At 37.5% G+C, this 14,409-nt stretch overlaps 1 protein-coding gene across 1 annotated transcript in view; it reads left to right on the top strand.

Moving 5' to 3' along the window:
- Positions 1-14,409, top strand: part of npc1 (Niemann-Pick disease, type C1) — a 52,896-nt gene that overhangs the window by 35,254 nt on the left and 3,233 nt on the right. The window contains exons 17-24 of the mRNA XM_022678692.2: positions 1,001-1,090; positions 1,823-2,013; positions 4,786-4,901; positions 7,384-7,513; positions 8,441-8,641; positions 11,614-11,845; positions 12,841-12,954; positions 14,309-14,409. The exon at positions 14,309-14,409 is cut by the window's right edge and continues 62 nt beyond it. Coding sequence (XP_022534413.2) covers positions 1,001-1,090; positions 1,823-2,013; positions 4,786-4,901; positions 7,384-7,513; positions 8,441-8,641; positions 11,614-11,845; positions 12,841-12,954; positions 14,309-14,409 — 1,175 coding nt within the window. The remainder of the gene's footprint in view (positions 1-1,000; positions 1,091-1,822; positions 2,014-4,785; positions 4,902-7,383; positions 7,514-8,440; positions 8,642-11,613; positions 11,846-12,840; positions 12,955-14,308) is intronic.

Below are 14,409 nucleotides of genomic sequence, written 5' to 3' on the forward strand. Positions count from 1 at the left end.
ATGCCAAGATGCATGAAAACTGTGATTAAAAACCAGGGTTATTCCACCAAATATTGATTTCTGAACTCTTAAAACTTCATGAATATGAACTTGTTTTGTTTTCTTTGAATTATTTGAGGTCTGAAAGCTCTGCATCTTTTTTTGTTATTTCAGCCATTTCTCATTTTCTGTAAATAAATGCTCTAAATGAGAATATTTTTATTTGGAATTTGGGAAAAATGTTGTCTGTAGTTTATAGAATAAAACAACAATGTTAATTTTACTCAAACATAAACCTATAAATAGCACTAGCAGAGAAACTGATTCAGAAACTGAAGTTGTCTTTTTATTTCTTCCAGAGCTGTATATAAGAATTTACACTTGAATAATTTTAAAATAGTAAAAATAAGAGTACATTTCACAATTGGCAACAAATCAAATGGTTGCTCGAGGTCTAGTGTGAAGTTTCCACCAATCCGTGATGGTTTGGAGAGACATGTCATCTGCTTGTGTTGATCCACTGTGTTTTATCAACAGTATTCTTGTTGTAAAGTTACTAAAGTCAAAATCTTACAGCACTTCATGCTGAACCTCTGCTACTGACAACTTTTATGGAGATGCAGATTTCATTTTCCAGCAGGACATGGCACACTGCCCACCCTGCCAAAAGTACCAATGGATCTTATATATAATAATCTAATTTTCTGAGACACTGATTTTTGGGTTTTCATTATCTATAAGCCACAATCATCAAAAATAAAAGAAATAAACACTTAAAATAGATCACTCTGTGTTTAATACATCTATATAATATGAGTTTCACATTTTCAACTGAATTTACTGAAATAAAATAACTTTTTAATGATATTCTGATTTTTCTGTGATGCACTGGTAGTTGATTACTGTACATTCCCTTTAGTTCTGTTTCTAGACTTTTGTATGACTGGTAACTAATGTATTTTAAAGTCATGTTAGTTGTTTAACCCTTTACTGTTTTCATTTTTATGTTTGTTTTTTTAAGGTTGCTGTGTTCGTGGGAATGGTCTCCTTCAGCATAGCGGTCATAGACAAGGTAGAAATTGGACTGGATCAAAGGCTGTCCATGCCTGACGTAAGATTTTACATTATCATCCTTTTTGTTTCAGCAACACATGTAAATGCTGAATGTTTTAATGTAATTATTATATACTAGAGAATTGTTTTTGTATTATATCATAAACTACTAATTTGTTATCGTTTTCTTTTTTTATTTATAGGTGAAATAGGTTAAATCAATATTGCTAGACTTCCGATTCAGTAACTTTCGTAGACATCAAGATTATACAGTAATTAATATGATTTTAGACAGCTTACAATACAAATCTCTCTTCTAGAATTTCTGGTAATATCCCAATCACAATAAAATATTTTGGGTTAATTTTTCCTTTTTTTTTTTTTTTTTTTTAATTAATTTATTTTTATTATTATTTTTTTTTTTCATAATTTTGCTATAATAATTTAATATGTACTTCAGATAATGTTTGTATATATTTAAATATTCTAACCCCTTGTACAGCTTAAACTGAATAGTTAAATTGATCCACCACTTTTGATATAGAAAGTATTTATCAAAATATACTAGACGAATTTTAATTTCGCTACCTGTCTTTGACTGATCATGTATAGGTTTTATTTATTTATTTATTTATTTATTTATTTTTATTTTCTAAATAATATAAATTGTAGTCTAGTTTAGTTTTTTTTTTTTTTTTTTAGATACATTTACATGGGTAACACTTTTATATTAAAGTTTGAATTAATAAAACAATAAATATTATAATAAAGGTCTCTGCTTCTCCTGCAGGATTCATACGTTTTGGATTATTTTGGGAACCTAAGCGAGTACCTGCACACCGGACCCCCCGTGTACTTTGTGGTGCGGGATGGGCACGATTACCGCACCTCGTTCGGTCAGAACCAGGTGTGCGGTGGAGTGGGCTGCAATAACGACTCGCTTGTCCAGCAGATCTACACCGCCTCCCTCATGAGCGACTAGTGAGTGACGACCCTCAGTTCACATACATACAGATATACAGACGTGAAGATAAGGAGTAGATCCACCTTTAATCTCAGCACATTCAAAATGTGCAATAAAAAACGGCAGCTGGGAAGGCAGCCAAATAGATTTGTTTCTGGTTCTGCATTTTTCTACTACTTTTCTACAGCAACCAGTGGGGTATTCACATGGTTGTTGCTGACTGCTATTTAATATCGGGGAAATATCCCTATTAATAAATTACATTCACTAAGGTACACTTTCATAATGCCGTTTTAGACACCCAAGGATGCTTTAACATCATGTTTTACTCATTTACAACCATTTACACGACGCTCAAATCCAGCCAATCACATACGGCGTACTGTCAACCGGAAAACACAGTCATTTACACACGTATACACCCACATCAGGGCAATTTAGAATGTCCAATTATCCTGAACTCGGAGTCTGAACCGGACTTTACTGGACTTGTTGAAGCCCAAAACAGACTAGATTTCTTTCATCAAACTAAACAAAAAAATACTGAAAACAAAAAATGACAGATTTAAGGCCAATTTATATTTCTGCGTTAAATTTACGCCATAGTTTATTCATTTCCGCCTAACCTTTGCCATAGCTCAACGCGCACCTCACTGGAAAAGTAACTATGTGTCTTGCAACGCAGACTGCCACAGCTGTGATTGGTCCACCGGGCCTTGCGATCCCGCCCACACATTCCTGCCTTCGCAGTTTAAACTGCAGAGCGACGCAGAGTTTCACTGTGTAGCGCACTCTCGCTGGATACGCATAAGCTACGGCGCGGGGTCGACGCAGAAATATAAACTGACCATAAGACTTCAAACCATATAGTACCGGGGTATCCAAACTTTTTTTTGTTGGGGGCCAGAGGGAGAAATATATTTGAAGTCACGGGCCACAGACTCTGTAATAAAACAAATAATGAAATATACCACTTTAAATAATACATTTTCCTGATTATTTCATTCACACACCATTTTCCTTGACTTACTATCTTTATCTTTGACAGTGTTGTGTAAACTAAGATTTTTCAAATTGATGTTTAATTTCATGATGTCTCTTAATATTAAACTCCTTAATTACGGCAGCTTTTAGACTCTTTGGCCCGCTTTTCTGCGCTACAACTGAACACTCTCTCCGCTTTTAGACTCTTTGCCCCGTTTTTCTGCACTAGACTCTCTCTGCTTTTAGACTCTTTGGCCCGTTTTTCTGCGCTACAACTGAACACTTTTAGACTCTTTGCCCCGTTTTTCTGCACTAGACTCTCTCTGCTTTTAGACTCTTTGGCCCGTTTTTCTGCGCTACAATTTCACTCTCTCCGCTTTTAGACTCTTTGGCCCGCTTTTCTGCGCTACAACTGAACACTTTTAGACTCTTTGCCCCGTTTTTCTGCACTAGACTCTCTCTGCTTTTAGACTCTTTGGCCCGCTTTTCTGCGCTACAACTGAACACTTTTAGACTCTTTGCCCCGTTTTTCTGCACTAGACTCTCTCTGCTTTTAGACTCTTTGGCCCGTTTTTCTGCGCTACAATTTCACTCTCTCCGCTTTTAGACTCTTTGGCCCGTTTCTGACACCTAGCGTTCAAACTTTGAATCTCACATTATAAAAACCTGCTTAACAGCGGGCCAACTTTCATTCTATTTCTAAAAAGGAAACGGGCCGCAAATGGCCCGCGGGCCGAAGTTTGGACACCCCTGATATAGTTTTATGTAAAGTACAGTTAAAACCTAAAAAAGTAGAGTAAAACCCTGTGGAACGCCACAAGATCAACAAAAAGTCAGCAGTCAGCAGTTCACTACAGTTTGTACCTTACAGTTAATAGCTAAATAAGCTAGTAAACACTGTAGTTCACTGCATGGCACCCTATTGTCTAAATTTTCTGAGGAAGCGCTACACAAAAGATGAAGAACTATTGGCGAAAGATATGACAACATGTATATGTGTGGGTTACACATGTAGCTTACTGTAAATAAGCACCTGTATGGTACATGTGTTCCTGTTAGAGCTTAGATTATCTGCTGAACCTGACCCGAACCCACGTAGCCTTATTGCTGTTTTTGTGTTTTGCAAAAAAATGTGTTTGTTCAGAAAGTATTTTATATTCTTAGACATTGTTAGTTATATTAGAGTAGACTGGGAGGTCGGTTCTTAATAAACATTTTTATTAAATAATAGGTCTATGCTTCTTCAGTGTTGCAATGTTAATTAACATCATTCTATACACCATATTCCGCTCATTAAAACAGCCCAAAAATGCTTTTAAAAGCTCAGTTTTAACGCTCTACTTACTTAAAAATGTCTGGTTTAATTTGGGCTTGGGCAGAATGTGCACAGGCTCTGGCCGGGCCGGGTCGGGCTGGATTTTTTTTGGGCCCGATCTAAACTCTGTTAAAGTTCCTGTGAAATGGCTTGTAAGAAGGAAGTAATAGGAAATTTTAGTATACTTATTGGTGATATGTGGTGTAACACGTTTGTGAATCACTAGTTTATACAGTATTTGGGCTGCAAATCAGCTTCTGCTAGAAACTTAGTTACATTAATTGCAGCACATGCAATATATAGACTGTGAGTTTCTTACAGAAGTCAGTAATGTAGTATTAGTAGTAACACTAAGCTCAGGAAAGAGCTGTGATGTGTCTGAGTGATGGTTTCTGGTGATAAGGTTAAATTTGAATAGGAATGGAGTTGTTAACCCCGTGTGCTGATGATAAGCTCTCTCTTGTATTTATTCGTGTTTCTGTGTTTTCAGCTCAAAGATCAGCACCACGCCCTCCTCCTGGTTGGACGACTACTTCGACTGGGTGAAGCCGCAGTCGTCCTGCTGCCGATATTACAATAACACTGGAGCCTTCTGCAACGCCTCGGGTAAAACATTAACCACAGAGTCAACACGCCCTTCACACACTTTCAGAGGTCACCGCCCTCTTCTGGGGGGCGTAGTGAGAGTCTGGACCCCCCAAGCATGGTTCTCTGAATCCTTGATTAAATTTAACAGAACAGTTTATTAGGGGTGTGACGAGATCTCGTGGTACGAGATCTCGCGATATTAAAACGTGATGATATTTCTCGTCAAGCTTAAACCTGTCTCACGGGAAGAAAAAAAATAGTTTAGTATGGACTTTTTAAGAGGGATCTGGCAACACAGTAGCGATACAGAAGGGTGGCTGAGGAGTGAGAGCAGCTCTCAGCAGAAGAGGAAAATTCGGGCATTTGTATAGAACAGAGGTCAGTTATACGCCTTTATAAGGAGATAGGGAGCCAGAAAACGGGCGGAAAACCGAGAACTAGACCATACTGAATTCTAATTAAATACTCCTGGCATAGAAGATGCTTCTGCTACTTTTAAGTTGTATGTCTGGCTGCATTTTGGCTCCAGTGGAAACAATAAACGGTAACAGAGTGACAAACAAGACACAAACCATATATAAATACTGTAAGTAAATCCTACAAGTAACTGTTTCATAGGCAGCTGTACTAATCTCTTAGCTCTGTACTGTATTAAAAACATGTTCTGTCTCTGTTTGCACTTCAAGCATAGTCTTAATATGACTGGTTATGGTTATGAATAGTTAAATTACAAGAGACTTAGGAGAAAAAAACACAAACCATAGTCTTAGTATGACTGGTTGTGGTTTGCACTTATTGTTTGCACTATATAAGACCTAGAAAAGTTTTATTTTTATTTTTTAATCTTATTTTTATTTCTATTTCCTATAAAATGAATGTGTGAGAGAAACCAGTCTGTTAATTGTGCTTTATATGATTTTGTCAAATAAAACTCTAGTTTTCAAGCAATTTTTTATTTTTGACATTTTCTAAAAAAAAAAAAAAAAAGTAGAACTCTCGTCTCGTCTCGTTCTCGTGAACCCAATATCGTGTCTTGTCTCGTGATATTAGTGTCTCGTCACACCCCTACAGTTTATAGATTTTACTTTCCAAATTGTACATATTACTTATTTGCCTTCAATATAAATTACATTAGGGTTGCGACAGTAAGAGATGAACACAGTTTTAGTAGATATCATAGTTGGTTGGTATTTAGGGGCTGTACAATATATTGGTAAAAATATTATATCACAGTCTTTAACATGCTATTCAATATCAGAATTGCAGCTATACTGACAAATCCTTAAAAACTACAATTTCGATAATTTCCCTGAAGTAAGTACAGTGACTTTCTTTCTAAATCTACTTCAGTTTGTGCAATTTAAAACTGGGCTAATTAGACTTAAAAGAACACTGACCAAGAGATGCATATCTGAAGTAATCCCATGCTGCTGGTTTTTATTAATTAATTAATTAATTAGTTCATTTATTTATTTATTTGGCCCATTTTTCTCATTAATACCATTAATTAATACCATTAATAACCAGCACTCCTGGTGCAAGCGGTCGTCATCTCACGCCTCGACTACTGCAATGCCCTGCTAACTGGCCTCCCGTCCTGTGTAGTAAAACCACTCCAAATGATCCAGAACGCAGCAGCACGTCTGGTCTTCAACCAGCCAAAACGGGCACATGTCACCCCGCTGCTCATTGAGCTCCATTGGCTACCAGTTGATGCTCGCATCAAATTCAAAACTCTTACAATTGCCTACAAGGTGATGTCAGAACAGGCTCCTTCCTACCTGCACTCGCTCCTGAAGGCTTACGCTACCTCCCGGCCGCTGCGCTCCTCCAATGAACGTCGCCTCGCTTTGCCAAACACTCACACAAAGCAATCCAGACTGTTCTCATACAGAGTTCCCCAATGGTGGAACAAACTACCTTCCACTACCAGATCAGGAGAATCTCTCGCTATCTTTAATAAACTCCTGAAGACAGAGCTCTTCAAAGAGCACCTACTCTCTTAACACCTCTAACTAACTACCTTCTACTACCAGATCAGGAGAATCTCTCACTATCTTTAATAAACTCCTGAAGACAGAGCTCTTCAAAGAGCACCTACTCTCTTAACACCTCTAACACACTAACTACTTCTAACCTCATTTCCTTCTTCCTCTCCTTCACTCCTCTATCCTATTATTCCCCTTTGACCTCCTTTTATCCCTATCTAAAGATGTTTTTCCTTTAAACTTATTTTACATTGTACTTGACTATTGTAAGTCGCTTTGGACAAAAGCGTCTGCCAAATGTAATGTAATGTAATGTAATGTAATGTAATGTAATGTAATAAGAAAACGTTAACAAATCTGGTGACCACTGATGCTCTACTCATTATACAGAATTATCATGAACTAGTCCCTAAAGCTCTCCCTATATTGTTTAACAGTAGTGTTGTATTGGCTGCTGTTAACCAGTATATTTTTGTTAATTTAGACTTAATTTCTTCTCTATTTTTTTGCAGTGGTGGATCCTTCCTGTGTGCACTGCAGGGCTATGACTCCTAGTGGTAAACAGAGGCCCAACGGTACCGACTTCATGAAGTTCCTTCCCATGTTTCTGTCTGATAATCCCAACATCAAGTGTGGAAAGGGGTAAGAAGGAGTACATACAGAACATTAATTTCTTAGATAAGTTTGGTCTTAAAGCTATACATATTTTAACCCCTTAAATCAGTTACATCAATCTGCCACCGGAGGGTGAAAAAGACTTTATGGCTTGTCTTTTCAACCATTGTTGTCCAGTCCACCCTTATATACAGGCTGTAATCTAAAGAAAATGTATTATTTAGCCTAATTTAAAAAAAATGGACAATAAGGTGCACTTAAAATCCTTTAATTTTCCCAAAAATAGACAATGCGCCTTAAAATCCACTTATAAAGCCACTCTGCTGAAGTACAATCTTATAAGGGTGAGTTTTCATTGAAATTTCACCAGCACTAAGGCTGGGTGCAGCAGCATTAGCATTAGCCGCTAATTTTCAGCGCTAGCTCTTTCTCCGCTCAGAGCTGAGTATATCAGACTGTAGTCTGCTTGTTTGCTGTGTTAAAACAAGCTACGTGCTATAGACGAACCGCTAGCTGATAGCTGTCTCGGTTTATGCCTTGCTAGTGCTGCAGCTAATACTAATGCTAATGCTAATGCTGCTGCACCTAGCCTTAGTGCTGGAGATCTTCACTAAAAACTGACCCTTATACAAAATATTGAAAAGCTTACTAAGCTTACTAAGCTTACTGTAAAGAAACAGAAGCGTTTTTCTCACCCAAATAAACCGTTTTCAGAAGAGAAATCTGCCTAGATTATCATTCAGCGCTTATTTGACTTAAAAAGATTTTTTTTTTTATAAGAGTTACAGTTATATTTATTCAGGCGCTTTTCCCCAGCTTCCCCATTAGAAGGGAAACATGGCGGCACCCTTGCTCACTTCGATATAGGCATCCTTATTAGTGTTGCTTAATGTGCCTTATAATCTGGTGCACCTAATTTCCTAATTAATATTATAATTTTGTCCTCTTACACAGAGGTCATGCTGCATACAGCACAGCTGTGGTTCTAAAGGACAACGACACCAATGTAGGAGCCACCTACTTCATGAGCTACCACACCATCCTGACCAACTCCTCAGTCAGCATCGACTCCATGAAGATGGCCCGCGAGCTGGCCCACAACATCTCAGTCTCCATGGGCTCCACCAACAAGACAGACATCGTCTTCCCTTACAGGTAATGTTCATTAATAACTATTAATATGCACTAGTGCTGGGCGGTATACTGGTTCATTTGGCGCCGTGCGGAACAGCACAGTCAAAGAAGAGTCAAACGCTGGTTTAGCTCCATCCTGCAGAGAACTCAGAAGAGCTCCTGCTGCTGTTTCTCACTGTATGAATGTTTTTATCCCAGTAAAATAAAGCAGTAACTACAGAGCTTTTATATATATTAATACTGTAGCTTGAAGGATGATTTGAATGTATTTTTTAAATGGAAAATCAAGAGAATTGTAGCTGATTTAAATACTGTAATGCCTTTAATGGCTTCAATAATAACAAATGGTAAATTTATATTAAACTTGTCTTACGTGTGCAATAGAACTTTTGAGAAGTATCTCTTTGAATACTTAAACATTGAGTATTTTAGGTGTGTTTATAGTGTTTATGGAACTATTTATTAAAATATTTAATTTTGTAAAGGGAGCCGTGTTAAATTTATTTTTAAATGTTATCTATTTTTAAGGTCTATTATTTACATTCTTCAGCTATTTTTTCTAAAAATGAAGTCTGATTTCTTAACATATTGTATATTGTGGGACAAAGTAAACCCAATACTAAACAAAGCCTTAATTTAAAGCCTTAGTGTTTATATTATATGTACTCCTAACAGTACAGTAAGTAACTCACAAACCTATATTAAAGCACAGTCATGCAAAAAAAAAAAAAAGAAAGAAAAATATATGATATAAATACCATGATATACCGTGAAACCGCCATAATCTTGAAAAATACCGTGATATGCATTTTTGGCCATCTGCTCAGCACTAATAAGCACTGTAGGGGTAACCGCATGGCCTCCATCCACATGGTTGGGCACGTGCTTGTAAACATGAGCACGTGTGGAAAGCTGTGCACCTCAGTTCAGCACAGTTTTTTAGCACAGATATTTCCAGTTACAGCTGAATTCACACTTTTAATCCCAGAAAAACTACGCTCTTCTTATTTACCATTTAAAAATGTATTTAAATGCCTGATTAAAGGGCCGATTGTTGTGGTTTTGCTGTTTTCCTCAGGTTTATATATTTATTTATTTATTTATTTTTTTATTTTTTTATTTTTTTATTTTCCAATATCGTGCAGCCCTAAAGTAGATACAGTCAAGTCAGCTCTGAATCTGTTGCTGCACAGTTTTTAAAGTGTTTGTCATCCTCTAGTTCTTAATCAGTGCTCACCGGACGCTACTAATAGGATGCTGGTTGGTCTTTTATTCTCAGTCCTGAAAATGTATAAAGTGTGCTGGAAACAAATATGCCTCTTCCTGAGTTACAGCCTGTGTTTGTTGTTCTCTGGGAGGTTTTATGTAGATTATTTTCTAGTCATAAAGGTTTTAGTGCTCTTTTTAGACTCTGTGAGATGATTTGAATGATTTCTCAGAACATGTTTTCTCTGCTGTAATGGAATTCAAAGTTCAGGCGGTTAGAGGTCGTCCTCGGTGAACTCTGTTTCCCTCAAGAGTTGTAAAAATTGCGAAAGTTGTGGCGTGCATTTTTAAACGGCGCTCGAGGCAAAGGCATTTTCTTCACTCAGCACAACACTGCTGTATGTTTTTAGCTGGGTTCTCTGTGTTTAGGGTGGGGCTTATAGAGGCCTTATAGGTTTCAAGCACGTGTTCTCAACTCTAGTTCTTTTTCTTTTTTTTTGTGCGCAGTGTATTTTGACTCAAGTCCATTGATTGGCTGTTTTAAGGCCACATATTATGCAAAACTCACTTTTTTTTGCTTGCTTTTGTTCTTCTAAAAACTTATAAACCTTTATTCTTATAAAAAACAAAAAAATCTAATATGTTTTCTGTGAATCAGCTGAAAGAGTTTCCTGTCAGAAATCATATTCTTGTATGAGCATTTAGATGCCTCCTTATTGTGACATCACAATAAACCAAGGACACCTGCATAGAACCACCCTGGCTCCGCTCCTCACCCATCAACCCCCGCTAGACAGAGCCCCACTCATTAGATCAGTTGAAGAAATGACAAATTTGGTCATTTTGGTTGAGAAACTTGGTCAGTACACAGCAGGATTTTAATCAGCAGACTTCGTCTGAGGGAGGAATCTGTACCTGTAAGCACTTTCAAATAAAAAAAAAGTTTTGTGCTTCTATAGCAGTTAAGCTTTAACTAGCTTGTTCATTGCATTGGTATTTCTTGGTATTGATTTTATGTCATTTTCACATTAAGTAAACTCTCAGTGTAAACATGGGGCATGACCAGCAACAGTTTAAAAGTTGCATAAAATTTAAAGAAAACATTGCAATATGACTAAATACATTTTAATGCGTTCTTGTTCCTTTAAAGCTGATGTATGTAAGTTTTGAGATTTAGGAGTATTTTGGGTCCTCTCTGGTGAGAATGGTCAAGTGCACCGAGCATGCGGAAGAATAATTTGAAATGTTAAACTGGGCGGGTGTGATCTGGGCGGGTCTCCTTTTAGAGCGGATGAATCTGATTCCAGGTTATGTTCAGTCAGAGCGAGAGAGAGAGAGCTCAGTCAGAAACTTCACTCCTTTGTTTCTTTGGTTTTACTATGAGTGAATGAGCTACTGAGCTCTGAGTTTCCTCTTCTGAAGTCTCCATTGCTCGCATTCAGTAAAACTGAGCCGTATCCTCTTTTAGAGGCTGTACGTGTGACATAAGTGCGTAAAGACGGGTGACGTGGCCAGAAGAAGAAGAACTCCGGCGAAAAGCAACCCGAGACCCCAGTTTTTAGAATGAATATGCTGTATAAGGCTTTAGCAGGGAAGGTGGTTCCAGCACACTGGTACCATTAAACACAGTGTTTTATCCATATTCTATTCCACTCAGACATGCTTCTGCTTTCAGTTTAGAAACAAAATTATACGGGCTGCAAATTAAACTTATTTGGCAAAACATCAAAAATGTTGGTTGCTAAATATTCAGTAGACTTACTTCATACTTTCTGCTTTTTTCGCAGCGTGTTCTACGTCTTCTACGAGCAGTACCTGACCATCGTCCACGATACAGCGCTGAACCTCGGCGTGTCTCTGGTGGCCATCCTCACAGTCAGCACGGTGCTCCTGGGCTTCGAGCTGTGGTCTGCCATGCTGGTCACGCTCACCATCGCCATGATCCTGATCAACATGTTTGGCGTCATGTGGCTGTGGGGCATCAGCCTCAATGCTGTATCTCTGGTGAACCTGGTTATGGTGAGTAGTGTTATACCTTCTTTCAGTATTTTTATTTAAAGGGGACATATTAGGGCTCCGAGTCCTGTTCATGCAGCTTGCCATCAGCTGCCGGAGCCCTGAGAGAGCACAATAGGCCTTGCTCTCTCTGGATGGGTACATTAGATGGGGCAAAGGGTGATATCGATCAGCATAAGGCTACGTCTGTGAGCTGATGTATCAGAACCAAGTCACTGTGCTTTCCTCTGAGTGCTCTGTGATGCTACTCTACTACTGGGCAATAACGCATCAAACGCAGTTCAAAAAGAGGCGGAGTCTGATTTCAAATGTATCGGAGGAGGCATGTGCTAGTCTTCACCCATTACTAATGATAAGGGGAGTCCTAATAAGTGGGTTGGGCAATTGGCTGTGTAAATTGGGGGGAAAAAATGAGAAATAAAATTATAAAAGGTGACATGTTATATTATGCAAAACTCTCTGTCAACCCCCACCAGAGCCCCACCAACTAGATCAGTTGAAGAAATGTAATTTTAGTCATTTTGTTAGAGAACCTCAGACAGTACAAATTTTCAAGGATTACCCAGCAGACTTTGTCTGAGGGAGGGATCTATACCTATTGAGTTTTGTACTCAGTACTATTGCAGTTAAGCATGAACAAGCTTCTTTTTGTTTTGCCGTTTAGCACAAGCTAGCAGTAACTTGTGGTATATAAACACTTAGCACAAACATGGGGTGTGGCCAGCAACAGCTTATTTGCATTAAAGTGACAGAGCTTTTAAATGGCTCATTCTGAAAGGAACTAAACCTGGTAAGAATAGATCTGGTAAGCGTGATTTTGGGTTAAGAACTTAATGAATGTATTGTATAGCACATAGACCTATCCTAATTTGGCTTAACCAATCACAGATCTGTTTTATTTAAGTATTAGCCACTGTGACCATAATTACACTTTATATACATAAGTATTAAAGGTGTGCAGTTACAGATGTCCTGTTTTGTGTGTGTGTGTGTTGTAGAGCTGTGGTATATCGGTGGAGTTCTGCAGTCACATTGTGAGGGCGTTCTCCGTCAGCACTAAGGGCACTCGGGTGGAGAGGGCTCAGGAGGCTCTGGCACACATGGGCAGCTCGGTAAGTGTCTCACTGCAGTCATTATATAAAACTATATATATATGTTTTATATAAGTATGTATATACAGCTCTAGAAAAACACTTTTCTTTGATTTTATCAAATTGAAAACCTCTGGAATATAATCAAGAGGAAGATGGATGACCACAAGCTATCAAACCAAACTGAACTGCCTGAACTTTTGCACCAGGAGTAAAGCAGCATAAAGTTATCCAAAAGCAGTGTGTAAGACTGGTGGAGGAGAACATGATGCCAAGGTGCATGATTAAAAACTGTGATTAAAAACCAGAGTTATTCCACCAAATATTGATTTCTTAACTCTTAAAACTTTATGAATACGAACTTGTTTTCTTTGCATTATTTGAGGTCTGAAAGCTCTGCATCCATTTCTCATTTTCTGCAAATAAATGCTCTAAATAACAATATTTTTATTTGGAATTTGGGAGAAATGTTGTCTGTAGTTTATAGAATAAAACAACAATGTTCATTTTACTCAAGCATAAACCTATAAATAGCAAAATCAGAGAAACTGATTCAGAAACTGAAGTGCTCTCTTTATTTTTTTTCCAGAGCTGTATACAATTAGTGGGTTATTAAAATGTACAATTTTTTATTAAATGTCTATTATAAACGATTTACCAAACTAAACACCATAAAGTATTCTACATGTTCCATGTGTTGTACCATAATTTTGGGACCTAAACAAACTAACAAATTATTTAATTAATTAAGTAATTAAAGTAATTATCCATCATCTTTGCACATGTCTGCTGGATTTTCTCAGTCAGCTTTATGAGGTAGAGCTGTGCTGAACTCGTCAAGAGTTAATTACTTGAATGTCTTGTCTCTTAATAAAGTGTTTGAGAGCATCAGTTAAAGTAAAGTAGTGAAGAGGTAGAGTTACAGGTATACAGTGAATAGTGAATATTTGAGTAATGTTCGAATCCAGATTATGAGAAATAAGAACTACTCAACTAAATAAAGAAAAAAATAACTTTAAGAAAAAATGAAGGTCAATCAATATGAAAAGTAAAGTTTTAAGAACTTTAAAAGTAACCTCAAGTGCAGTCACATAAAAAAAGACCATCAAAAGCTAATAATGAAGGAACTGGCACTCATCAGGATTGCCCCAGACAAGGAAGAACAAGAGCAAGAGTTAAAAGCTCCACCAGATAAGAGCACCTAAAAGCTTCTTCACAGAGTATTTTGGTTTGTTTAACACTTTTAAGTTACTACATGATTCCTTATGTGTTCCTTCATAGTCTGAATCACTTCCGCATTCTTTTATAACGAGGAATTTGCACTTTGTGTGAAATGATATTAATCTTTTAATTGGTCTGTGTGTGTTTTTTTCAGGTGTTCAGTGGAATCACATTAACCAAGTTTGGTGGAATCCTGATCCTGGCTCTTTCCAAGTCCCAGATCTTCCAGGTCTTCTACTTCCGCATGTATTTAGC

This window comes from Astyanax mexicanus, chromosome 4 (assembly GCF_023375975.1).
Source record: "Astyanax mexicanus isolate ESR-SI-001 chromosome 4, AstMex3_surface, whole genome shotgun sequence".
In the NCBI taxonomy this organism is placed as follows: domain Eukaryota; kingdom Metazoa; phylum Chordata; class Actinopteri; order Characiformes; family Acestrorhamphidae; genus Astyanax; species Astyanax mexicanus.